At 36.1% G+C, this 27,891-nt stretch overlaps 2 protein-coding genes across 4 annotated transcripts in view; one reads left to right on the top strand and one right to left on the bottom strand.

Moving 5' to 3' along the window:
- The first annotated feature begins 3,473 nt into the window (after positions 1-3,473).
- sp5l (Sp5 transcription factor-like) lies at positions 3,474-6,964 on the top strand. Its single transcript, XM_055187301.2, has 2 exons — positions 3,474-4,885; positions 5,266-6,964. The coding sequence occupies exons 1-2, from the start codon at positions 4,832-4,834 to the stop codon at positions 6,286-6,288; spliced, it is 1,077 nt and encodes a 358-aa protein (XP_055043276.1). The 5' UTR covers positions 3,474-4,831; the 3' UTR covers positions 6,289-6,964.
- A 2,111-nt stretch (positions 6,965-9,075) lies between these two features.
- Positions 9,076-27,891, bottom strand: part of arhgef25a (Rho guanine nucleotide exchange factor (GEF) 25a) — a 109,327-nt gene continuing 90,511 nt past the window's right edge. For all 3 annotated transcript variants that reach the window (XM_073875340.1, XM_073875341.1, XM_073875342.1), the window contains 9 exons: positions 23,853-23,942; positions 21,031-21,123; positions 18,659-18,709; positions 18,338-18,415; positions 18,043-18,232; positions 16,728-16,910; positions 15,744-15,961; positions 15,391-15,558; positions 9,076-10,903 (listed from right to left, as the gene is read on the bottom strand). In XM_073875340.1, the coding sequence (XP_073731441.1) occupies positions 10,790-10,903; positions 15,391-15,558; positions 15,744-15,961; positions 16,728-16,910; positions 18,043-18,232; positions 18,338-18,415; positions 18,659-18,709; positions 21,031-21,123; positions 23,853-23,942 (1,185 nt within the window). In that variant the 3' untranslated portion in view covers positions 9,076-10,789. The remainder of the gene's footprint in view (positions 10,904-15,390; positions 15,559-15,743; positions 15,962-16,727; positions 16,911-18,042; positions 18,233-18,337; positions 18,416-18,658; positions 18,710-21,030; positions 21,124-23,852; positions 23,943-27,891) is intronic.

Here is a 27,891-nt window from a genome sequence, read left to right as displayed (position 1 = left end):
TTAGTTGGATATACTTGGATTGCATTTTTGTTACAGTTTATGGCTTACAAAAACTTTATACAGTTTAGAAATGTATAGATGTTTGTTAATCTCTGATCAGGTAATGCAACAATGTATCAAATAAAGATGCATTATATGATCCTTATAATATTTATTTACAAATACATTGTGCAAATATTTCTCATTGTTTAGTAAACCAGTCATGATGTCATATATAATTGAACATTCCTTAAGACTGTCATGTTAATGATAGCCAGCACTATAACCAGCACAGGTCCTGATTGCATTGATCCCCGTTTAAAGCTGGAGAGATGCAGGGGGCATCAGGTTTTACCACGAGTCCTGTCTCATCCATTATACCACATTTGTCAAGTTGGGGGTTTTAAGAGTCATTTAGTCCATGTGGGGCTGTAAACTGGCTTTTGGAGATGGCCAACAGTACCAAAGCGTGTGGCTTGCTGTTTGTGTGCAGATGGTCAAGACAGCTGGGACAATTTAGTGATCAGAGACTCTTAAACTGCCCTCCAGACATGCTAAAAAACAGCTTGACAACATGCCTGCCATTGTTTTGTTCGTTTTATGAGGACATTGATCTTTGAATGAATGGATTTTGCAGTGGTGATGGAGGAAGAGTAACACACACTCAATTCGTCTTGATAAAAATACATTTTAAATGGATAAAAAAAACATTATTTTGCATGTGAATGACTGCTGATGAAGATTTCATCTAAAACTTGAAAAGTTTATGTTGACAGATCCCATTCCCATTATGCACCTAACATCCCTTTTGTGCTGTTTTATTCAAATTCAAACGATTAAGACAAAGACTCCTTAATAAATGCTTGAATGGATGAAGAAAAATACATCTGCTATGAGAAACACAGTGTATCCGCCTAACAGCGGATGAATCCTCTATGTTAAAGTTGCCATCAGCTCCAGCTGCCTAATGAAGGCTGGGATCTGTGCGTGCTTTGGAAATGAGTTTTCCCTTGAAAACAGCGTAAGCCGTATCCAGGTCTATTTAAATGAGGTAACATGGGGAAGGTAAGCACAACCACTGGAGCATTGTTTGCACAGTTCAAAGTAAGGAGAGCATGCTTTGCACTTCAAAGACACTCATCTGGGAGGCAGTGAGAGGAGGGGTGGGAGGGGGATTTAGGGGACAGGAAATAAGAATCGGGGTAATTAACAACTTCTGCTCTGTAATAAAGCAGGCGAAAGGAGACAGAAGCGGCCTCCCCTACATTAAGCAACCAAATATTAGTTATTAGTGTTATAGTTGCATCATATACATTTTTTCCTCCTTTTTGACTGTTATTTTGTTTTATTCGTATTACACGTCTTAATTGCCCCAAAAAAACAGTGCAAGGATGTGCTGCTTGTTTTGTTGTGTTTACAGTTCAGTGCGTCTTACATGATTTTCACACAGAGCTTGCACAAGATTAATTTTTGCTAAAAGAGGATGCTGAATGTTTGTTGCACATGCTGGTTATAAGAAAAAAAAAAATCTGTTTTTTCTGAACAACAGCTGTCGGCAGTCAAAACGGTGCAAGATAACAATTCGGTGCAATTCAGGATAACTTTATAATCCTTTCAAGACATAGAGTACAATTTTGAACAGATTGAAACAAAATTAATAAACTACTTAAAATTTATTTTTTAAGAGAGAAATTATAAAACATTCATTGTAGGTTATAGATCTTATGGCTTTTCATTTATTTAGGTGGATATTATCAGATTATGCTTATATAGTATATGAAGTTTTTTTTTTACATAAAATCATCCTATATAATGTAAAGAACATTCTGTGAAAATATAACCTTGATATTTTTAAATATTCTGTCAGAAAAAAGGTTTAAAACTGTACACTGAAAAAAAGTATTAGTTCAATTTACTCAATTTTTTTAAGGTAAGTGTTTGCAATCAATTTATTTAAGCTACATTAAAAAAAAAGTAAATTAAAATACAATAAATACTTTTTGTTTAAATGGAGCTTAAATAAATTGATTGCAACCACTTACCTTAAAAAAATTGAGTAAATTGAATGAATAATTTTTTTTCAGTGTACCTATTCTGTCACTGGGGTGGTACCCTCAAAGTTTCAGTTTTGTAGCTTTTATGGGTATACAGCACATTGAAATGTTGTACCTTTTGGGGTACAATATTATACCTTAAGCACCTATTTTGTACCTTTAAAGGTACAGTTAAATGTTTTGTACCACTAACATTTATTTGGTACAAAATTGGTAAAAGGTACACAATAGGTCCTTAAAGGAATAGTTCACTTTAAAATGAAAAATGTTGTCATCATTTACTCATCCTCATGCCGTTGTAAACCCGTATGAATTTCTTTTTCTGATGAACACAAAAGAAGATATTTTGAGAAATGATGGTAAACACACAGCAGTAAGTTACCATAGACTTCCATAGTAGGAAAAAAATATTTTGGAAGTATTGTGATAAATGACTAAGAAAATATTCTGATAAATGATGGTAAGTACACAGTTGACGGTACCCATTAAATTCCATCATATTTTTTTATTCCTACTATGGAAGTCTATGGTCACTTACTGCTGTGTAATTATCATCTTTCTCAAAATATCTTCTTTTGTGTTCATCAGAAAAAAGAAATTCATACAGGTTTAGAACAACATGAGGATTAGTAAATGATGACAGAATTTTCATTTTAAAGTGAACTATCCCTTTAAGGTATAATATTGTACCCCAAAAGGTACAACATTTCAATGTGTTGTATACCCATAAAAAGTACAAAACTGAACCTTTGAGGGTACCACCACTGACAGAAAAGGTACAATTTTAAACCTTTTTTCTGACATATAAAACTTTAGTCTGGAATTCATAAACCGGGACTCATATTACAAATCAATTAAGATAAAGGTCATAGTTTCATGAATAAGAGATTATTAATATTTTGTGGGGAAATTTCATATATATCTTCCTTTTGCATAGTGTTCCTTTTGCATAGTGTACAAATTAGTATGTAGACATATTTTCCCTCTGATATGTCATATTTTATATGGATTCTATACATTTAACTTTTTTCCTTACTTTACTTTATTTGATTTTTATGTTTTTATGAAGTAATATTTCTTTATTACTATTTTACAATGAATACTACATTGATTATTACGTTTGATTTCACCAGCTAGACTTTTTCTTTCGATTATGATTTATTCAAAATACTTAACATAAATGTTTTTCCTCAAATAGGCGTTACATTAAAAAATTATATGGTATATTATAATTGTAAGTTAATTATAAAGACTCTTTTTAATGTACAATTCCAAAATAACAAAAACACGTAAAGCAACACGAGCCTATTGAGTCACGTAGCTATACGTTTAGCTCGTTTCCTCCGTGTCATTTCATTTCTCCATCACTGTGCTTTATTTCAGCAGAGACTAAAGCAATGCATCTGTTGGGACAAAGGTCAATTGTTATGCGACAAGAGGTGAGAAGCAACACAAAGCGACGAGGATTTTCTACGTATTAAGATGTTAAACGGCTTTCCGACTTCAATGTAAATTCTTTGAAAGACTCAAAGTGTTAGATGAACTTTAGATGCCTTGGCATTTAATCCCTTTAAATGTGATGACGCCCTTAACTTGAACCCGAAGTGTGAATATATCACGCAGGGCTCTATATTTATAATATCACTTACGAGTGCGAACGACCAAGTTTTGTTTAAGCTTTTATTTAATTTGTTTTGTTGAATCACAACTCATATGAACGGCGCTAATTTGTTAAGCTAATTGCTTCGTCGCCTCTTCATTTTCTTACTCTCTTTAACGTTTAAGTTAAATTATTATCTTAGTAAAAATACTTTACTGACAAAAATTGGAGCTTGTTAATTACCACATCACTAGTTAATTTACTTAATAACAATAGCCGAAAAGCTCATATCACAGACCAGATTAACAAGTAGCAGGCTAATGCTGAAAAGACTGAAGGACAATTGCGCAGAATTAAACTAATACGCTTAGGAAAGTCTTTGACAATTTATACCTCTAATAACTTTAATTAATATTATTTATAATATAATATCTAACATTACCTACTGTTAGTGTAATGGTTACACTTTATTTATTGTTAAAATTAAATTAAATGCATTTTTATTGCAACAACTGCTGTTTTTTCCCTCACAAGATTTGGTATGAACAAGCATTCTCTTTTTTCTTTTTTTCTTTCTTATCGGTGACATATCAATAATGAGAATGTTGTTAATATCAGTTACATGTGAACAAACTTTTTCATAACTCCTTACAAACAACCGGTTAGAGGCTCGCGCGCGTAAACATTTGGCAAAATTAAATTAGAATGAAATAAAGGTTATAACACACCCCCTTTTCTAATCTCCCAAAGATTGCCCTCCCCAATATTGCCTCCTCCATTCACTGGCCCTCCTGATACATACTTAAGAGTCCCCGTCGAGAGGATCTTTTCCCTATAAAGAGAAGATGCAATCTGACCGCCCTTTGAAATGATCCTCAGGACTTATTGCGATATCAGACGCACTTCAAAAGGAGGAGCCCGGGTTTGAAAGCCGCTGCTTTTGAAAAAGGAACCGAACGAGCAAGAGCGCAGAGTTGCGAACGAGTCCACAACTGATAAGACAGTAGAGCTGGTGTGAGAAGACTTGAAGGATTATCGATTATCGCGATATCGTGTGCATTGATAAGATGGTTTTGTGAAGCGGGAAATCTCAGCACGGATCATTTCACCCGTTTTTCCATCACATTTTGGCACGGTTACGCACCGCGCAAGGCGCGCTTTTACGCAGGTGTGGATTTCTTGAACAACCGGTGTACAGATGGCTGCGTTAACCTTATCAAGAACAGACAATTTCCTGCACAATTTCTTACAGGTATTGCACTTCTTATTGTTTTTATTAATAACGATGTTTTTATTACATTACATTACAATAATGGAACATGCGCGCTGTCAATCCCATCTACAACCATTGATAAATTACAATTTATTAAAGTCTCATTGGAAGTACATTTTGGGTACTATTTTGTTTTGTTGTTGGATCTATCTATCTATCTATCTATCTATCTATCCATCTATCCATCTATCTATCTATCTATCTATCTATCTATCTATCTATCTATCTATCTATCTATCTATCTATCTATCTATCTATCAATGGGTGAAATCAAACTTTGGCTAGCTTTGATTTTTCAGACTGTGTCACGTCTTATTATTGAGGTTCTTTTAGTGATGGTTGTTTATTATTTCCTCCAGGATCGTACTCCCAGCTCTTCCCCCGAGAGCGGTCCCAACGCCTTTTCCTTTTTAGCCACCACATGCAGTCAAGCCTGGCAAGAGGGTTCCCAGCTCCCGTATGAGGGGCCAGTGGGATCCGCATCCAGCATGTTTCAGCTCTGGAGCAACGACGTGACCCCTAACGCCAGCCTGAGCGCTCACCAGATGACCTTCACTGTGCCCAAGGTGCAGTTCCCCGGACACATGCAGCCAACCCTGGGCTCCCATTCTCATCATCATCACCACCACCACCATCACCACCACGAGTTACCTCTCACTCCTCCAGCTGAGCCTCCATCCGCTTACTCCTTCGAGCTGTCTCCGGTAAAGATGCTCTCCTCACAGGCACAGGGGAACGCACCATACTATGCACAGCATAACGCTGTGACCCAGAACTTTCCCACCTTCCTCCAGAACACTTCAGCTAGACCTCATCACGTTGAAGATGCCCAGCAGTGGTGGAGTCTCCCCCAAAGTAACACCACAGCCTCCAGTCATCCTTTCTCTCTGGGTAGGCAGCTGGTTTTGGGCCATCAGCCCCAAATTGCAGCCCTTCTGCAAGGAACGTCAAAAGGTTTGTTGAGCTCGACGCGCCGGTGTCGCAGGTGCAAGTGCCCAAACTGCCAATCCACAGGGAATGGTAGTGCTGCGCTGGAGTTTGGAAAGAAAAGACTGCACATTTGCCACATTCCAGACTGTGGCAAGGTTTACAAAAAGACCTCACACCTGAAGGCGCACCTGCGCTGGCATGCCGGCGAGCGACCCTTTATCTGCAACTGGCTCTTCTGTGGGAAAAGCTTCACTCGCTCGGATGAGCTGCAACGGCACCTGCGCACACACACCGGGGAGAAACGTTTCGGCTGTCAGCAGTGTGGGAAAAGGTTCATGCGTAGCGATCACCTCTCCAAGCATGTGAAGACCCACCAGAGCAGGAAGAGTCGGTCTAGTCAATCTCCTCACAGTGGGTCTGATGCACTGCTAAGCAATATCAAAAAAGAATAAATAAATAAAAAGACTGCAGTAAGCACAATGCAAAAGAACTCAGAGGACTATCAGGGAAGAGACATCAAACAGAAGGATATTTAACAGATATTGCATACATTACATAAAAAGTGTGACTTATTTTTTATGTGAAAGTGGCTAAACAAATTCAAAAAAGCCCTGTTGTACTTTTATTAAAACCAGTGCACACCATGCTTGCACCGAAGAAAATATGCTGCTTATCTGAGACTTAAAGGTTTGATAAATTGATAAAAGCAACATATTTTCAAGACTTCTCATGACCAAACATTTCCATTGCACATTTATTTAATAATATTTCTAATGATTTTAAAAGTAAAAGGAAATTCTCTAAAAATCACATTTCAGTGTATTAAAATTGTCGTTTGTTTACATTTTGCTTTTGAAACAATATTTTATTGTTTGGGGATATCGTTGCCTTATAATGAAATAATTCTAGTATTTGACCACATGGCTTGTAGTTTTACACCAATCAGAATTGAAATTGAAGTGTGGCACTGCTACAATACTTTTTCACTTTAAATCTAAAACCCAAATGAATAAAAGCTATAGTTTTTGAAAGTGCAATCAAATGTATATATTGTTTATATTGCGCACAGTTCTATGAACATTGAGCATGTGAAATATTAAATAAACACGAATAATTGTGCTAATCTAATTTGTGTGCTTTGTGTTTCTTCATTCATTCATTCATTCATAGCAGCATTTATTTTAATACCTTGCCAACACTTGTCACATTTAAAGGGATTCACCCAAAAATAAAAATGAATACAAATCATTCACTTACTCTAATGTTATTACAAACCTGTATAAATGTCTTTGTTCTGATGAACATGAACGAAAATATTTTGAGAAATGTTCATGGACCCCATTTACTTCCATAGTATTATTTTTTTCTACTATGGAAGTGAATGGGGTCCACGAACGACTTGGTTCCAAACATTTCTCAAAATTGTGTTTATCAGAACAAAGAAATTTATGAGGGTTTTTAACAACATGAGAGTGAGTAAATGATGACAGAATTTTCATTTTTGGGTGAACTATTCCTTTAAATACATGTTAAGTACAGAGGTGGACAGTACTTAAGTATTTTAGTTCAGTTTTACTTTATTAGAATGTTTGTCTTGGGAAAACTTTTACTTTATTATAAAGCATAGAATTACTTTAAGTTTATTCCTTTATGTATATTGCATATAAAATTTTATTTAATACCTACTTACATGAAAATTAAATGCTTTCGTACTTTTACTTAAGTAAAAGTACATTTTACATAAGTAAAAGAAAGCACTAGATGTTTAATGTACTTAAATATTAAATGTAAAACAAAAATTTTGCATTTATGAATTTAAATATAGTGGAGTAAAATATATGATATTATGCTTTGGTACGTTTTCCAAAGAAAAACACTGATAAAATACAAATACTTGTATTTAAAAATACTTCACTATTGTCCACCTCTGGTTAACTTCAGCAAATGGCTAACATCAAATCGAACTGTAAGCTAAAACTCATTGTTTTGCATTTATTCGTATGTAAATAGCAGTATTCAGGATGCTAATTTAAGGTGGCCATTGTTTTTTAGGTGTCGAGGAAGCAATTCAAAAGAACAAATGACTAAAAAGCCCTCAGACATTTTACAGTTGTCAGTAAACAGTGAAGGCATTCATGGGAACAGAGGCCCGAGCTTCTCCCATCAAGTTCACAGTCATGTTGTCTTGTAATGGCCAGTGTAAATACCAGTTAACAGTCACTGAAGACAGAACCCAACTGGAGCTCACAGTCAATAGACCTCCTGCTGTTTATATCCCACTGTTTGTGACAGAAGTCGCTTTGATTTGGCACCCTTGTGATGGCGAACACTCAGAAACCGCTTTCCCATTTGTGTGTGTAAATTAACCCTTTACTGCTAGTCTGCAAGTGTTAATGGCGTTACTGGTACACTCTCAAAGGTACAAATTGGTACCTAGAGTAACATACTGGCACGTACTGGTGCCAAAATGGTACATAGTGTATTGGACCTACTGCCGCAGTGACAACTTTTGTACCTTTTTTATAATATACAAATTTTCCTTTCAGCAAAATACAGGGTTCCCACACCTTAGCTAACTTCAAATTCAAGGACCTTTCAAGGACTTTCCAGGTCCAATACCCTCAAATTTAAGGACTAATGTGGGGACACATTTCAAGTGAGAGCAAGATCGTGTTACCTTATAAGATAACTGCGATGACACTTTGGGGACGCCTCCAGGGGTAAGTGTGTCTGAATGTGTATATCAAATTCAACCAATGGTGAGGCTTAACGACAAAGACAGGGTGACGCAGGAGCCAGGAAGTATATCACTATCTAAAAATATTGCCAAAGACGGAGTTACAGGGACGCAGGAATTATGGCAAGGGAGACGCAGCGTCTCGTTCCCTTCGCAGGGAACAACAGTTACATACAGTACGTAACCCGAGACGTTTTCATGTGTGAAACACAACTATGCAAAAAATCATTTTGGTATAAATCAACATTCGCATACAGAAGATATAAGCATTTAAAGTGAACAGTTTAGCATGTGTGCTTAAAACGTCTAGAATTTTTATGATATTATCCTACACTACACAGGGAATAATATGGATTTTTTTTGGGACTTTCAATGATCTGTATCTATTTTCAAAATCTTCCAGGGCCTTGAATTTTTTCCCCCAGATTCACAAACTTTAAAGGATTTCAAGATATATATCACACAAGACATTACTCCCAAAAGTAAATAAAGAAGAGCAAAATATTTTGTGTTCCAAAACACCCTTGTGCTCCAAAAGAACACTCTTTAATTTGATATAATACAATGATAGGTTCAGTCAAAGACATACTGTAGGCTAGACATATATCATGTCCAATTCTTCCTCTATTTCCTTCATTTTTCTAGAGGTGATCTTCAAAATAGCATGCAACACTGTAAGATCTAAATCCACGTGTGTGGAAAGGCAGTATAGGAAAGCTTTTAGTTTACAGAGGGTTATGTCAAATCATTAGATTTTGCTGATTTCAAAGTCAGAATATTACGTAAAGGCAAGAGTAGATTGTTACAATCATTTAAGGATATTTATGCGAATGCATTTGAAACATGCCAGCGCTAAAGCATTTGAGCTTTGGTGCAGAGTTTTGAAATTGAAAGTGTTTTGTTGTTTAGGTAGCACTGAAGGCCTCTGGTGCCCCCTATTGGAAAGAATGTGCAATGAAGTAAAAAATGAGTAAAAAAGCATTGATCATGCTTAAACATCACACCAAACACATAGCGACCCTTCTTTGGTAAATTTGGGGAAAACTGCATGTTTTTTTTAAGTTAAGAATCTCATTTATCTTTCAATGGAATAATTCAGTTTGTCAGAAACTTGATTCTTAACACCCCCCCCCCCCCAAATGGAGAATGTAAATAAAACAAATAATTTTTCTTGTTTATAACACATACAAATGTGTTGTATAAATGAACAGAATTACATTTTAGGCCTAATATTTAATTCATTTTATGTATAGGGTAGTGGCACCTGCTTTTTGGCACATATGATATAATATTTACCTTTGGCCTTTACTAAGTTTAGAATAAAAAAGAAAGAATGCAGAGTAAACCCAAATGAATTTCATGGATAGGGGGCAGCATAAGCCAAACTCTGTGATAAAGCTACAGATAAAAATGCTGTATTCATAACAACAGTCCTTCTGCTCGACAAGGCAAATGCTTATTGTAAATCACATGTGGTGAACTCGATGTAATTGACCTCATATGTGGATACTATGAGGTGTGAACAAAAAACTCCAGGAGGGGCATTTCTCACTTTCCAATACAATAGATCGGATTGATCATGTGGCCTTGGCTCCTTCCTTATTCAAAACCCAATGAGAGAAGGCAAAGCCAAGCCACCACAGAACATACATACGGTATATACACATTTTAGCTGCATATAGAGTCTCTTTCCCCTTTAGCTCCTTCATAAGAGCGTTTACGCAGCTCGTGAGAGCATTCGATATAGAAAGACAGCGTCTGTAGAGAGGCACCAACAGTGCGAAACCTTTAAAATCCAGCGTGAGCCACCAAGGACCCTCTTATGTTCAAAAACAGTATGTACTCCAAACCTGAAAGCACATCGCTGATGGAAAACGTTCAGCTTGTTCGGGATCAAGCCATCGGAAGTTAAACACGCATTCACACATGCACCCTTGCCAAAAAGCATACACCCTTATAGATTTAGTCTGGTTTCTGATCCAGTGACCTCCCAATATAGGAATGGTTGATTTCTTCTTTGAACAAAACACGACTTCTTTAAAAAGACAACAAAAAGAAACATCGCAAAAAATTGTCACGTTAGGTAATTCATGTCACAGGTTTAAGAAGAATACCACAAGATAAAAGACGCAAATGAAGTCCACTAGCGGTGTAGTCCAGACTGTGGCATGCTCTGGTGCACACGATTGCCGTTCGCATTCATTTCTGCTGCGGTTTCACAAGTCGTCCTCATCGAGCTGGGCCAAGTTACTAGAACACTGAAGACTGGATAAGGCGACTGCCATACGTCCATCTCTTTGCGAAATCCTGGGACCCCCTTCTCCTGAGCTCTGAGAAAGGAAGAAACACAGTATAAAAAAGTGACATCCAAAATTAACATCATTATTCAAACTTTTCCCCAGCTAATTCTCGTTACATCTTTATTTAAACATTTAAAAGGGGTCTGTGATGCATGACAGCTGTAAGAAGTTCTCACCTGATCTCCAGGGAGGGAATAATGAGCTGTCACAAGCCAACCTCTTTTCTATAAATGTCTGTATAGAGACTCTTAATTACTAGAGGAACCCAGGAGATAAAGTGTAAGATATGTGCTACTGGGTTTATAGCCTGACTAGAATATGTGGTTAAGGGAATACTGTCACAAGAGAGCTGTGAAGCTTTAAATAATAATACTCCAAATCCTGCTGCAAGTGCTCTCAAATAAAAATATTATAAACAACATAAATACATTGATAAATGCATATTACCATATTGTCCTGAATATAAGACATATATTTAAAAAAATCACGGAAATACTCTTTTAATAAATGATGTTGTCTAATATTCGAGCTCTAGACGATTACATGTCAACTGTCACCCACAAAAATGTGGTAGGTGGCGCTAAATACACACCAACAGGACTGAATCAACCTGATAAATACCGTTGTTTACAGTAAGGCAGACTTCTACTGTTAGTATTAATAGGCCTAGATTTTTTTCAAAATAAGACGAAAAGCCTAGGCTAACTGTTATTAAATCCAGATGGACTGCATGTTATATATGGTACTGTATGCCATATGAAAAGAATTAAAGGGTACATTTCAAAAGACTTTTTTAAGATTTAAAATAAACTTTTGGTGTCCTCAGAGTAGGTATGTGAAGTTTTAGCTCAAAATATCATATAGATAATTTATTATAGCATGTTAAATTTGCAACTTTGTAGGTGTAAGCAAAAACGTACCGTTTTGGGTGTGTCCATTAAAATGCAAATGAGCGGATCTCTGCACTAAATGGCAGTGCCATGGTTGGATAGTGCAGATTAAGGGGTGATATTATCCCCTTCTGACATCACAAGGGGAGCCAAATTTCAGTGACCTATTTTTTCACATGCTTGCAGAAAATGGTTTACCAAAACTAAGTTACTGGGTTGATTTTTTTCACATTTTCTAGGTTGATGGAAGCACTGGGGACCCAATTATAGCACTTAAAGGAATAGTCTATCCTTTTTCCATATTAAACTATGTTATTACCTTAACTAAGAAGAGTTGATACATACCTCTATTATCTTTGTGCGTGCACGTAAGCGCTGTGGCGCGCGACAACACTTTGATAGCATTTAGCTTAGCCCCATTCATTGGCACTTTTGGGAGTACTTCGACTCACCTGAAAAATGCACTTCCCTTCTATCTCTCATAATGAGAGTGGTCAATAATTGCGCCGAGTCAAAGTACGCCCAAAAGTGCTATTCCGCCATAAAATTTTGAATCCGCTTAGAAAGGCGCTGCGTTTTATTTTGTGCCACCATACTTGCTCGTATAACTACTTCTCTTAAATAGGAAAAACGTTGATGTGTTTGGTCACTTCTAACTTTATCTCTAAATGGCACCACTGAATGAATGGGGCCAAGCCAAATGCCATCAAAGTGCCGCCGCGCGCCACAGCGATGAAGTGCACGCACTAAGATGATAGAGGTATGTATCAACTCTTCTTAGTTAAGGTAATAACATAGTTTAATATGGAAAAAGGATAGACTTTTCCTTTAAACATGGAAAAAGTCAGATTTACGTGATATGTCCCCTTTAAAGAATGTGGTGAACCAGACTGGTCCCCTCTGACTTATGAAAAGTATTTTCAAATGAAGCATTTTCTTTATAAAAAAGTTGGTTTTCAAAAAGTCTTTTTCTAAAAGGTACACTTTGAAAAGTGGAGGGGGGTCGACTTACAATCAGGGTCGTCTCATTTACGGGACAATACGGTATTGTATCTTCTTCTAGTAGCAGAAAATAATTGAAGAAAATAATTATTGCACTTATGGTTTATTCTGGGCACAAAGTTGTTAGAAAGCATTTCTGGTTCTGTGAAGAAACTTTCTCTTCTGTGCACATAACTTACTAAAAACTTCAAATATCTCCTTTGTTCTCAGTGTCCCTTAATATCACCTGTCCTTAAATTGTTTTTCACCTTTTAACATAAAAAAATAAAAATAAACAATCAAGACCCCCTATTTCTCCAAAGGCAGTCCAGATAATAAATACTTGTTTTAAAAGACACAAAAAGGGTCTGTTTATACCTGGTATTAAGATGCGTTTTGATCAATCGGACGAGAAAGTGGACAAGAAAGACAAATTCACGTTTACACCTGGTATTTTAATCTGTCTTTTTGTCCACTTTCGATCGCTTCTGCCTTGATTTTCTAAGGGGGTGGCCTGTGGGCGAGTCCCACTGCTGTCGCTTAAGTGCGAGCAGGAGAAATGACGGGTTTAAAATGACACGAAAGTCATCTTTCCATATTACAAGTGTGATTTAAAGTTTCATTGGCTAGTAAACTCACTTCTTCAAAGATCCTTGTAAATCAAAGGTTCTTAAATCTCACCTTTTTATAGTCTGTCAAACTTTTTCCCATTACACTCTTAAAACTAAAGATGATTAAAATGTTCCTCACAGTCATGCCATAGAAGAATAAAAGGTTCTGTATACTTTTACATCCTCTCCCTTTTTTCCATTTTCTCACAAAATGTCTGTTTTTACTTGCTTATTAATAAGTGTTAAAAACAAAAATACTGAATTCACATTGCTTTACACATAAACCCTTCTAGTATTTACTCAACTCATCTCCATAGAATGTATTGTCACCAAAGGCAGGGTATAAAGGTTAATAAAGTTGACAAAACAGCACTATATTTTTTTATCACACTAATTGTGTATTAAATGCAGCAGTAATTTAGGGTTTGTTTACAAATCAAAATGAAAATAGCACTTAGATTCAACACCATTCTTGTCCAAGAGCCACCAAGAACAATCAGTCTTTTGATAGAGATCTGCGACTTCCTTCTGTCAACCTGTCTCTTTCCTGTTTATAAATGCCATTGTTCACCAGGCCTATGTAAAGAAGATAAACAGCTAAATAAACTAAACTAAAAGATGAAGTATTGTTAGGCTGTCATCAAAGCTCTTTTAGGACTAGACTCTGGTGCAAACAGACTGGGATATCTTAAACGTCTGTCTGTAGTCCTATAAATATCAGGGAGCGTGTGTGTGTTAGTCAAAGAAATTATAGTGGCCAATAGTGATATATGGGGGTTACATTTGTACAATATTTGCCTTTCTCGTCCGTCTCATTAGGTTTGATTAAACTATTAACTCTTTCCCCACCATCGAGAGAAAACGCTTCCCTGCCAATGACGAGTTTTTCCGGCAATCCATATTTTTTGTTATTATCCACCAGGTGCCGTTCTTACCCAACTTATAAAACCTGGAAGCAACCCCTTAGGGCAAACAGTAAGAAGTCATATGTTTTGATGATCACTCTGAATCTGATCTCTATCAAAAGTCTTTGATAGATCATTTTAGTTTTTTATAAGTTTTGCTCAAAATTTGGTATTTTTGAAGAAACCTACACATATTTGAGAGGTGATAAAAAAAGAACAAATGAAGGTAGGATGAATGTTTTTTTTAAAGCAGAGGTTTTTTCATTTGATATATTGTATGTTTATATATTTAAAGAAGAACATTTTCTGGAAAGCATAAAACTTTTGTGTAAATCATAAAAAATGCTGGCGCTGGCTGGCAAGTTTCTTTTAAAAAATGCTGGTGTGGAAAGAGTTAAAAGGCAAAAACCAGGTGTAGTAGGAATTCTGGGTTTTATTCATCATACATTAACTACATTTTTATCTGTTATTCATATTTGTTTATCCTTTTTTTTGTAGTAATATTTTGTCCTGTCCATGTAACTAAGCATCTTTAATAAAATATTTGAATAAAGATAAACAATGTCAATTTTGGCCACATAAAACCTCATAGATGCTCTTTCATAAATAAACTCAATTAGACATAAACTGTAAAAAGTGAAAAGTTGAATCAACTTAAATTTTTCACTTAAAGTATTTTTCACTAAAACATATAAGTTGAAACAACTTAACTCTTTTAGGTGTTACCAATTGAAGTAATTTTTAAGTTGATCCAACTTTTCACTTTTTACAGTGTAAGCTGTATATATCAAAACTATGTCTACTGTATGACTATGTCTAATATACTAGAGTCCTATACAGTACTACCATGTTATTTCTGGACATTGTACTATGGTACTATTATGTTTTTTATATTATTAATACCATCATAGTACCATAGTATTATTGGAGTGATATGTAAACACCACAGTAAATCCATTTCAGTACTATGGTATACATCAAAATACCATGGTGCCACAATACTTTGAAAGGGCTGTGTCCATAAAACCCCAGAAGGGGGAGCAGTGCAGCCTCTTATGCCGAACAGCACCCCTTTCCAAACTCTGACCTCATTACACTACCTCCATGTGAGTGTTTATTTAAGTATGTACCTGTGTGCCTTGCGTGCTAGCAGAACACAGCCCGTTGGAGACTGCCTGGCAGTTTCGAGGAGCCTGCGAGAAAGATTGATCTTCAGAGAAGGCAAGATGCACGTGAGCCGGAGACGCTGTCTGGGAATTTAATGTGGAGTCAGCTGGACAGCGTTGGACTTGTGTTGACTGTACATGGCAGAGAGAGAGAGAGAGAGAGAAAGAGAGAGAGAGAGAGAGAGGTTATAAAATCTTCAAGGTGAACTGTTACCAACATAACAGTTCAATGACCTCACAAAAAACGCTTTTAAATATGTGTTTGTTAACGAAGCAAGCACCCTCATAAATTGAGTCAGATGAATGAAACCTTTTACCTCTGGCAGTGGGTGGACATCAGTGGGGACCTGGCTGGGCAGGTAGATGGAGGGCAGTGAGGTGTTACAGGAGCGAAGGCAGGGCAGTTTGTGGCGGTCAATAGATGCTGAAGAGTGAGGTCTCAAACCAGCTATTGCCGACAGAGGAGGCTTCATGCTCCGACCCAAACTGTTGCTCTTACTCTCCCTTCTCTGATACTCGATTGGCGACTGCAGGGCTGTATCGTGTAACAAACCACATTTTTTTCTTCTTAGAAAGATTTTATTGGCATCAAAAAAACGAATAGAAAAGAAACTTAAATATATTCAAGCCATATAGTTTTAAACAATGTTTGCTATTACCATCATATTCTACAAGGGTGATCTAAAGGAACAATATAATAGTTATATATACAGTACGCCTAGACGCAAACTTAAAGAGATAGTTCACCCAAAAATAAAAATTCTGTCATCTCATCCTCATGTTGTTCTAAACCTGTATGAATTTCTTTTTTCTGATGAACACAAAAGAAGATATTTTGAAAAATGATTGTAAGCACACAGCTGATTGTAACCATTGACTTCCATAGTAGGAAAACAAATTTTATGGAAGTATTGTGATAAACGATGAAGAAGATATTTTGGTAAATGATGATAAGCACACAGTTGACTGTACCCATTGAATTCCATCATGTTTGTTTTTCCTACTATGGAAGTCAATGGTTACAATCACCTGTGTGCTTACCATCATTTATAAAAATATCTTCTTTTGTGTTAATCATATAAAATAAATTCATACAGCTTTAGAACAACATGTGGATGAGAAAATAATGACAGAATTTTAATTTTTTGATTAACTTTCGCTTTAAGCACATTTAGTTTATGCTTTTTATTGATGGGTTGGTGCTGGTTGACCAGCATAGTCATGCTGTTCGTAATACTGTTGTGTAACTGAAAATTAGTAAATTAGTAAAATTGTGAATTGTAATAGTTTTGAACTCTCACCATTGAGGAAGTTGCGTTGGGTCTCCAGTATTTGGTTTATATCATTGACCCAAGCCTGACAGATGTCTGATGATGGAGAGTGCAAGACAAATCGCACTGTGCTACCATCAGCTCCCCGAGACGTGAGGGCGAAGCGATTGGGGTCACCATCTACACATGCCTCCACACCCAAACAACTCATCTGAAGGTACAAAAAGACGTAAAAGCTTATTTAACAACCAATATAACTAAATCACCATTCAATGATACTTGCTGCCATAATCTAAGTCATCTCTTGGAGCCATGTGCAGGGTTCCCACACCTTTCAAGGACTTTCCAGGTCCAATACCCTCAAATTCAGGGACTAAATGTGGGGACACATTTCAAGTAAGAGCAAGGTTACATCGTGTTAACTTTTAAGATACATTGTTACAGTTCCCTTTCGACGACACTTTGGGGACGCCTCCAGGGGTTAGTGCGTCTGAATATGTATATCAAATTCAACCAATGGAGAGGCTTAACGACAAAGACAGGGTGACGCCGGAGCCAGGAAGTATATCGCTATCTGAAATATTGAGGTACAGTGACGTAGGAAGTATGGCAAGGGAGAAGCAGCGTCTCGTTCCCTTCTCAGGGAACAACAGTTACATACGCAACCAGAGATGTTTTCATGAGTCAAACATGCAAAAAAGCATTTTGGTATGAATCAACATTCGCATACAGAAGATATAAGCATTTAAAGCAAACAGTTTAGCACGTGTGCTTAAAAAGTCTAGAATTTTTATGATATTATCCTACACTACACAGGGACTAATATAGATTTTTTTCCTATTTTGCATAAAATAGATTCAAGCTCTTTCAATGACCTGTATCTATGTAGGTATATTTTCAAAAACTTCCCAGAGCCTTGAATTTTTATTCCCCAGATTCACAAACTTTCAAGGATTTCAATGACGCGTGGGAACCCTGCATGTGCATTGAGACAATAAACATGCCATAAGTCTATTTTAATTTCTAATAATAAAAACATTATTCTTTAGATGAGTATAATGCTGCATACTACAGTAATAGCCGTGCCTGTGCAATAATGCTGTACAAATGGGCAATGTGCAGCCGTGGCAAACAAATGTTAATTTCTTCTTTGTTTTTATTGAAGAACAGAGAGTTCCCAAAAAACACAAAGTTAATTATGCTGAATAAATCTAATCTTTAAGTTTTAAACAGTTTGGTTATAATTGCAGCAAAAGGGGGTTTAGGTAATGTCCTGAATAATGGCCTTAAAGTCAAAACCATAGATGTAGATAATATAATATTAATGTAATAGTACAACTCATCTTAATACTGTTCTTAAAAATATATCCAGGTAAAGAAAATCCTTTTTTCCTGTCTATCGGCTCACTGAAGATGACAAGCTGTTCGAAGAGGAAGACCCGCCTCTCTTTAGCACGGGACAGGAAGCTGCTGTCCTGCTCTGTTACTGTGAACGTGTCCTGCTGGAGAAGTTTTCCCTGTGCTGTGATCTTCCCCTGATGAAGAGAGAGAGAGAGAATCTGACTTTAAGGAATCAGATTCGCTTGCAGCTTTTCCACAGACCAACAGCTTTAAACCACAGCCTGAGTCTGGCGCCGTACCTCAAAGCCTTGCAGCCGACCGACGTTCATCATGTCATTGCAGCGCTTCGGAACAAAACACATCACCTCCACTGCTTTCTGTTCCAGAGAGAAAGAATGAGAGAGAGACAATTGCAGAATGTTAGAAAGTAAAAGAGAGAGAGGGGGGAGCAAACTTAGTAAAGCCTATGAGTAATTATTTCTGGCTCATACTGACAGAAATAAGGGAAGAAAACATATTTTGCCATCGAGTAAAAAATACGACATGTTCCTTGGTGCATTTCTGGTCTTGAGAAATAACATTTTGAGATAATTATAGTGTCTGAGTAACATGATTCATACCTCCAGCTCTTCAATGTCCATTCCGGCCTTCGTGTAGTACTTCAGGAAATCCTGTCGCGAGACACACAGCATGGGATTAAGAACAGACTATTTTTGCATCTCGGCCTGTTTGTATAAATGACTGTTTGCCTGTAGAAACTAATTAAGATCATTCATTTCAACAAGTTGGCAGATACCTAGAAAAATGTATGGGGGTGATTCAACGTTAATTGTTACAAATGTATTAGCACTTATTATTCTATTAAAAACTGCACTTTGATTATAGTAACAGTTTTGTGATACTGTGACAGGTAGTCATTAACTTACTGTAAGCATGCAAAATGTAAAAGGTCTTTTGAAAAACAGCAAACTTATTAGACAACATGAGGTAAAAGCATTTATTAAATATATCATATATTAAATTTAAATATTTAAAAGCATCTATTACAGTCTCCATGAATTCAAAATAAAAGTCTTTTTTGCTTTTAGTATAAATATGTTAGCCTTAAGGATATCTATAAACTATTGTGCTCCAAAACATTGTCAAAATTTACACCAAAAAGATCACTTTCATCAATACAGGTTAATAATTTTTTTGGTCTATGGCTATTGGATATTTAAAAGGGGAAGAAGCCACACAATATGTCCCACCATAACTTCCCTTTTTTTTTTTTGAAAATCAAGTCAACGAATCTGTTAAAGAATCCAGTGGGTCTTTAATATGTTTGATATATATTTATTATAAGTAATAAAAAAAATGATTATTTTATATTTCAATGTACTGAATTTGAATCGATCTGGTAAAATTATCAATACTCAAAATGTTGCTTTGGACATTTAGTGTCAGTTTCTAGGACAGGGTTTTAGATTTATCCAGGACTAGGCCTTTGTTAGATTAGGACATTTAACCCCTTGTGTGGCGCAAATCTCTTTTGGGTAGGGGTGAAAATGTGATGTACATCTTCAAATTAATATAACTTAGGCATTTTTAAAAGCCTAATCTTGGTCTTGTTTTAAAGAAGACACTTTAGGGTTTTTCATAGAAGTGTCTGGAGATGAAAATCTTAAATATTTTTTATAGCAGTTTAAATTTATTTTAAGAAGTAAAAATATTTCAATAATAATTTTATAAATAAAATTATAAAAATGTAAACATTTCACAACAGTAATAAAGCTAACATGAAGCCATACATTTCTAGTAGTTGTGATCCAAATTTCAAGTTAAAATTACAAAAAAATGCGGTTTGTGTCACAGTTTTAGTGGTTTTACCATAGACTGTAAAAAAAGGTGGACGACACAACGTCGCCTCCCTCCAGGAATCGTCCGTGGAGCCAGACAAACGTTTGCGCGGCCAATTCAACTACGCCAATTATAACAACACGCCCCGTTTCTATAATATTAAATTACTAGCTAAAATGAAACTTATCACAAAAATAAACACTTGAACATATATCAGCGTGATAACAACTACCTGAAAGGACCAAAACCAACTTTCAGAAACTTTTATTGGAAGTGTAAATAATTTTTATTTAGAGCAGATTCTCATTCGTTTGAATGGAGAGGGCGGGGTTTATGACTTGTACTGCAGCCAGCCACCAGGGGGCGATCAAAGAGCCAGCGACTTCAGGTTTATGACTTGTACTGCAGCCAGCCACCAGGGGGAGATCAAAGAGCCAGCGACTTCACTTTTTAAGATGTATGAGGCACACTCGGGTTTTACCAACAACAGCCACTAGGTGACAACGGTTTGCTGCATCTTGTCACAAATTAATAAATTACTGTCACTGCATTATTATTGATGCAAAAAGGTTTTGAAATATGAAAACTACATTCTTAGAACTTTCCAATGATACATAGTTTGTCAACATTTTTGAAATCTACACTCTTAGAGCTTTCAAACAATATATCATTTGTCATGATTGGATAAGAATTCACATGCAAAACACTGAAATAAACAAAGGCGTCCCGCTGGCGGGACAGTGACATTTAGCAGAAGTGATAGATTCAAATTTAAATGCGAAATACTGAAGTAAACTCCCGCTTACAGGAAAGTGCCACTTTTAAGTAGTTTAACAAACAAACAAACCTTACAAAAAACATAAATGGTTTGCATTCTGAAACAAAACAATGCGACTGATATATGTTAGGATACGTCAGTGCAGGATGTTTTAAAAATGAAGGAAGCTCAAACATGCATTTTAGTCTGGGACTGTTCGGGAACCCACCTCTAAGTATATTAACATTTGCGTATTTTCCCAAACTAAGTTAAACATATTTCAAACAAATGAATAGAATATATTTCAATCAAAATTCTAATAACGCAAATTTTAATTTTATTCATGAAAATTTAAGTAGCTTGGATGACCCGTGTGTGTGTTGTTCTATGATTTACCTTCAGCAGCAGCTGGTACTTCATGATCCTCTGCACAGGTTTGATTAGCAGGTCATTCAGCTGAAGTCTGTGACCCAGCTGCTGTTTCAGCTCCTGCATACACACAAAAATGACTGATTTATTACTTTATTCTGCAGATGTTTCTTACGCATGGAATATGACCTAAAACACCTGTTAAAATGTGCAGTAAAAACAGAGCTTTCTTGCAAAGCACAATGCAATGCACCCAGGGGCGCAATGAACAGTTTCAAGGGGGGTATGCAAGACAGAATTTTGGGCCCCTTCCTTTAGATGATTGTTTGATCTTCAAACCATAATGTGTAGCTATATAAAATTACTCAGTTGAGTGCGTTTATTTAATTTTACAGGTCGCATTTGCAACTAAAAGTAAATCCATGAAGCAATAAATAAATAAATTTATTCGAAAAACTAATAGCCTACCATTTTTATCTGGAAAGGCAGAAAACATTCACGTGACTGATTTTAAATAGATCACTAAAAGAATAATAATGCATGGAGATGCATTTCTGAATCTATGGAAATCTATGGAAGGCGCTTTGAAAGTCGCGGCAGTCAAGTTTTCTGCGCGGTTTTAGAAGCGAAATGTGTACAATTAGGTTTAGCCTAAAATAGTTCATTCTTCAGGGTTCATAGCCTATTGATGATCTTATAGTCCATTTAAAAATGTTCTTAGGAACTTACTGTATTCGTCAGAAAAACACTATCTTTATGTCGATGTTCTCTGTGCGTGTGGTATGTGTTATGTCCTCCGCTCATGACAAAAAGGGTGGCCGGCAAAAGTATTAAAAAAATAATATTACGTTGATCTTTAAGAGTGTGCGCTTCTCCCGCACACGCCCTTCGCCAGTGTCACAGAAATTGCAAAAAGCACAATCGGCTAAAGCTTTAAATATAACGTTGATTTTTAAAAGTCAAAAGCATGCCGCAATCAAATTTGCTGCTGATGGACATGGACATGCAAATTTAATTTCTGTGCACTGAAGGCTGTTTTTTGAAAAGTGATTAAAGTAATATATATTCCATAATATGATTTTGCACATCCAACAACAGCTATATCATTACAAAGATAATACTGCATGTTTTGGCATTTGGTAGCATATTGCAGTAGTTTATATTTGTTACGTAATGAGATGCACGGTGTTCTTTTTAATGTTCTTTTTCTTTAATATTCACAACACTTATCAACAAAACATTGATTAAAATAAAGAGACAAATTATATTAAACGAAATTCATTTTAAGCAAACATTTGAAGCAAACAAAACTTAATTTAAACTCGAAAATTATGTCTTATGACTCACTCCATTTGTACCGTCATATTCGCCATCAATCCATTACAATATATGGCGTTTAAAATTACAGTCTAATCTAATTAAATTGAAACAATTAAGAACATTACAACAATATTTAAACACAACAATACTCAAACATAAATATAAAACAGACATTCTCTATTAGGATTCATGTTAAAAACAATCTGATATAGCGTTTATAATTGCTGCACTACGTTTACTATTATAAACCTCAATAAACCTGAATAAAAATAAATCACTTTCACTTTGAAAATGATGCGCTGTCACATTAAATCCAGCTCTTAGTGATTTAAAATTTAACTCAATTATGGCTTAGACAATTCTCCTATTTCATGTTTATTTAGAAAATAATATTTTTAACTACGCCTATTAAGTTATTGTCCGTCTTAGAAATGCAATAGTTGTCAGCGGTCGCTATGCTAATATTTCCTTAAATAAAGCCCTTGCTTACCTTTTGTATTAACACAAATATTTTTCATTTTTCATAAAACATACAGTTTAAGGATCAGCATGAACGCTTTTTAGTGGCATGTGAGATCTTACCTTGAAATGACAAACTGTAGGGCTGTCGATTATTTGTGGTAACTTTGCATAGCAAACCCACCAAACTGATCCCAAACCAAAATGTTGACTACCCACCCAAATCCATACCCGCACCATCAAATTAAAAACCACCAGAACCGCAAAATATGTAATTGCATCTACTAGGTCATGTTTGCACGCTGTTTTTTTTTTAAAGTGTCTCAATTGTACTTAACACAAAGTCATTTACAGTAGTTTTATATTAATTTACTTTACATTTTACTACAGTGTTAATAACTAAACATGTACAATAAAAAAAAATGGAAAAGTGCTGACGGTGGGGCCCCCTAGCGTACTCATGGGCCCATATGCCTGGCATACTCTGAACCCCCCCTAACGGCGCCCCTGAATGCACCCAATCTCTATTTGTAATGTGACAAATTAACCGCTGACATCCTTATCTTAACCATTTCATTAGATCAATTTAATTTCGATTTACATTAGAGAGAATATCCTCACTGCATGCAACTATGCATGCTTACTACTTTTTCAAAAATAGCAGGCATTATATAGTATACACTAGCAAAACACACTAAAATTCCACAGCCAAACACTTTGATCCATTATCCCATAATACCCTGCAATATCCATCCATAAACCTAAAGTAATGCCAGCCATCAAACCTCTACCTCTAAATGTTTTGGCACAGCACTAAGAAAAATCCATTAAGTGTCAAGCTTTCAATCGAGCATCTCGCCGTTTCGTCTCTTCCAAGAATTGATTGGACTACAAAAAGAAACACAAATGGAAAGAGAGAAAGAGAGAGAGTGCTCTGAGATATTTACAAAGATGGTCCAGTAGATCCAGTTCGGTCAAATTGGCTCTGCATGGTTGACCCGTGCCACTTAAAAACCGGACTTCACTAGAGCGTGTTTGTGTGTATGTGCCCAAACTTGACATGCACTTACCTCAAAGTACGTCTCGATGTATTCTGACACGATGTGCTCGGACTTTGGTTTGTTCTGGCAATACACCACATACATGTGAAGCCGTCTTTCCTGGGATTTGTGCAAACAGAGAGCAGACTAAATTAGCTCAGCTGAGTGGACACATACTGTATAGTCATTACAGTACAAACAGTTCTAGTCAGGAATTAAATTGGCAAAACTGAATTTAAAAAAAGTAAAGAAAAGAAATGTAATTTTGTGTAAGAAGCCCACGTTTATTGATTTTCTCCCACATATGCACCCTATTCGCATTATCATAATGCATCTGGATATTTACCTTTTAACATTTTCCTACAATTTTTACAGGAACTACCTTGATTTATTTATTTAGCAAATGCTTTCTTCATACATATTTTCTATTGCATTATGGTCATAAGTACTGGAAATCGTTGCAAAAACACAATTTCTTTTTTCATTTAATTTCAATATGACCAAAAATGTTCTTTACAGATGATCAGCAGTTATGTCATATACAGCAAAGACATTTTGGAGAAAATGTGTTATTTATATATTTCATATATTTCACTATGCAATGACTAACTGTAAGTCATTGTTTCCATTTCTCAGTAAGACACGGGAGGACAGCGGACATGGATTATGATTCAGTGGAAACTTTGAAGCTACTGTATGTGTAGTCTATAACAGACTCTCTCTGAAGTATGAGAGCATTGTACTGTGACAGCAGCACATAGAGAGACTGTACAACGCTGATGCATGAGTGCGAGCAGAAGGTCATGTATAATTCAGCTCAATTATCCAAAATGTAATCAGAGCCTCATTCACTCACACTGTATTCAGGAGCATACACCTGTGCACAAACGCATACACTTATACACATATGTGATGTCTGGAGGCAACCTATATGGCAGACATCAAAGCCTGACCATAAGAGGTTCATATGGCCCATGTTGGACTCCACAATAAAATAAAATAAATCAATATTCAATCTTTCCTTTTTATAAGTATGTATGTTCCCTGTGATTAAAACCTTGACATTTGCGTTGCTAGTGCATGCTTTAAAGGAAAACACCACAGTTTTTCAATATTTTACTACGTTCTTACTTTAAGTTAGATGAATTAATACACACATCTTTTTTCAATGTGTGCACTTTTAATCTTTGTACAGCGCCTTGTGAATTTGTTAGCATTTAGCCAAGCCCCATTCATCCCTATGGCTCCAAACAGGGAAGAATTTAAAAGCCACCAAACATTTTCATGTTTTCCCTATTTAAAGACTGTTACATGAGAAGTTACACAAGCTAGTATGGTGTCACAAAATAAAGCTTTTGTTTGGAGCCATAGGCACACACAGTTTCAATGCAGTTTAAAATTGCAGTTTCAAATGACTCCAAACGATCCCAAACAAGGCACAAGGGTCTTATCCAGCGAAACGACTGTCACATCCGGCAACAAAATCAAAAATATGCACTTTTTAACCACAACTTCTCTTCTTCCTCCGGTTGTGTGACGAGCTAGCGCGACCTCACGTAATTGCGTAATGACGTCGAAAGGTCACGTGTTACATATATTTATACAACGGGTCTGTTGAATGCTGCATTCTGATTGGCTGAGAAATGTTCTATGGGTGTTGATTATTTTTCTGTAAACCGCACACCTAACTTTTCAAATGTCTTAAAAGTAGGCACCAGAGCAATGTTTGTGGCAACCGTGGTATAAGCGGAATAATACGCACAACCGGCGCAACGTCATAGAATGTCTCTGAACAGGTTCACGCCCACTTTTGGGGGAAATCGCACTAGACGTTCCATTGGCTTCCATTCAAAATAGCGGAACAAAGCAACCTTCGTACACAGCCGGCAGGCGTAAATAACTTTTGAAATCACTCAGATTAAAAATGTTGAGTAATTATCTGTCCGCCCTGCCGGCCATGGAGCGCGGAAGATAAATTGGCATATTTAATTTGGTCAATATAAAAACATGTCTCTTTCATTCTCCCAGCATCAAATTTGTTTAAGCTTTATATTGACCAAATTGAATGTGTTGGTGTGCCTTTCGCGCTCTATGGCAGGCAGGATGGACAGATAAATACTCAACATGTTTAATCTGAGTGATTTCATAAGTTATTTACGCCTGCCGGCTGTGTAAAAACGTTGCTTTGTTCCGCTATTTTGAATGGAAGCCAATGGACACGCTGCTTTTTTATCCCCCGAAAAGGGGCGGTGACGAAATTTACAGTCAAGTTCCCGGATGTGCCGGTTGTCCGTATTGACTCCGGTCCTTTGAATTATTTGAAAATAATGCACACCTGCGGACGCTTTGCGTCGTGCCGCATTACCACCTTGGTGTGCATTATTTTCTTATAATTCAATGGCCCGTCGTCAATTATTCCTTACGAAACGCACATCTGCGAACCATTTAAACAATAAACTGACAGAAAGACATTAATTAGTATCATTCGACATACAACAATGTCGGAACGGTTCTCTTTCTCCACACTTGTAAGCACTGGGGCGTAGTTTCGAAACGTCATCCGTGACCTCTTGATGTGATGACGTATTACGTGAGGTCACAGGACTGGAGGAAGACGAGAAGTTGTGGTTTAAAAGTGCATATTTTTTATTTTTCTTGCCAAAAATGACAATCATTTCTCTAGATAAGACCCTTATGCCTCGTTTTAGATCATTTAGAGTCCTTTAAAACTGCAATTTTAAACCGCATTAAAACTGTGTTGGGGTCCATTAAAGTCCATTAAAATGAGAAAAATCCTGGAATGTTTTCCTCAAAAAACACAATTTCTTCTTGACTGAACAAAGAAAGACATCAAAATTTTGGATGACATGGTGGTGAGTAAATTATCTAGATTTTTTTACAGAAAATGGACTAATCCTTTAATCAATCAACCTCTGGACTGATAGAAGACTGTTAAACGCTAATTTAGGTATTACAGCTCTGCTGAGTAACTGATATTTTTGGCGGGATCTGGCATCCGGGGCTGGATCCTAAATATTGTCTGGCGTGGAGACCTGATGTAACACCCTGAAAAAATATTTAAATTGCTCTGCTTATAGTTGTACATGTTTTAAGCATTAACACAAAGAAAAATATCTTGTTCAATGTGTGTAATGTTTTGGAGCACCATTGACTTCCATAGTATTTCTTCCTACTATGGAAAGTAATGGTGCTTCACAACTGCTTGATTACAAACATTCTCAAAAATATCTTCCTTTGTGTTCAGCAGAACCAAGAAATGTATACAGGCTTTTGGGTGAGTAGATGATAACAGATATTTTATTTTTGGGCAGAGGTGTAAAGAGTAGCTGAAAGCCATACTTGATTAAAAGTACAAATTCCTTACTGTAAAAATTACTCCACTACAAGTTACAAGTTACCAATTTCAATACGACTTGAGTAAAAGTATTAAAGTAACCCAATTTAAAAGTACTCAAGTATTTTTACTCGTACTGAATGTTGGCTCAAAGATGCCCTAGTCCTCAACACAAAGAGACATTGTAGATCTGGGCAGTGAAAACTAAGAAAGTTTTTTTATGAGGTTTTATTTCCTAATATAGAAAAGAAATCAAACTCCTCAAAATTTTGACCTGGCAGAACAAACACAGATTAAACATAGTCATAGTCTTTTGACAAAAATTGAATTAAGTTTTAGTCATATTTTTGTCATCTGAATTGATTTAGTTTTAGTCTAATTTTATTCAACTAAATGCCATGAGATTTTAGTCTAGAAATCTACATTCAATTTAATTTAAACCCATTTAATTTTAGTCTAGTGTCATTGTGTACTTGAATGTGCCATGCTGAAAAATATATAGCTTAACTTTGTGATATAAATATATGGTAACACTTTACAATAAGGTTCATTAGTTAACATTAGTTAGCTACATTACTCAACATGAACTAATAATGAACTGCACTTATACAGCATTTATTCATCTTTGTTAATGTTAATTTCAACAATTACTAATACTTTATTAAAATCTTGTTAACATTACCAAATATTCTTATATAGGCCTATCCTAAAAAA

Source organism: Misgurnus anguillicaudatus, chromosome 13 (assembly GCF_027580225.2).
Source record: "Misgurnus anguillicaudatus chromosome 13, ASM2758022v2, whole genome shotgun sequence".
Lineage (NCBI taxonomy): Eukaryota > Metazoa > Chordata > Actinopteri > Cypriniformes > Cobitidae > Misgurnus > Misgurnus anguillicaudatus.
Note: the sequence above shows the minus strand (reverse complement) of the source record. Positions and strands in the feature narration are given on the sequence as shown.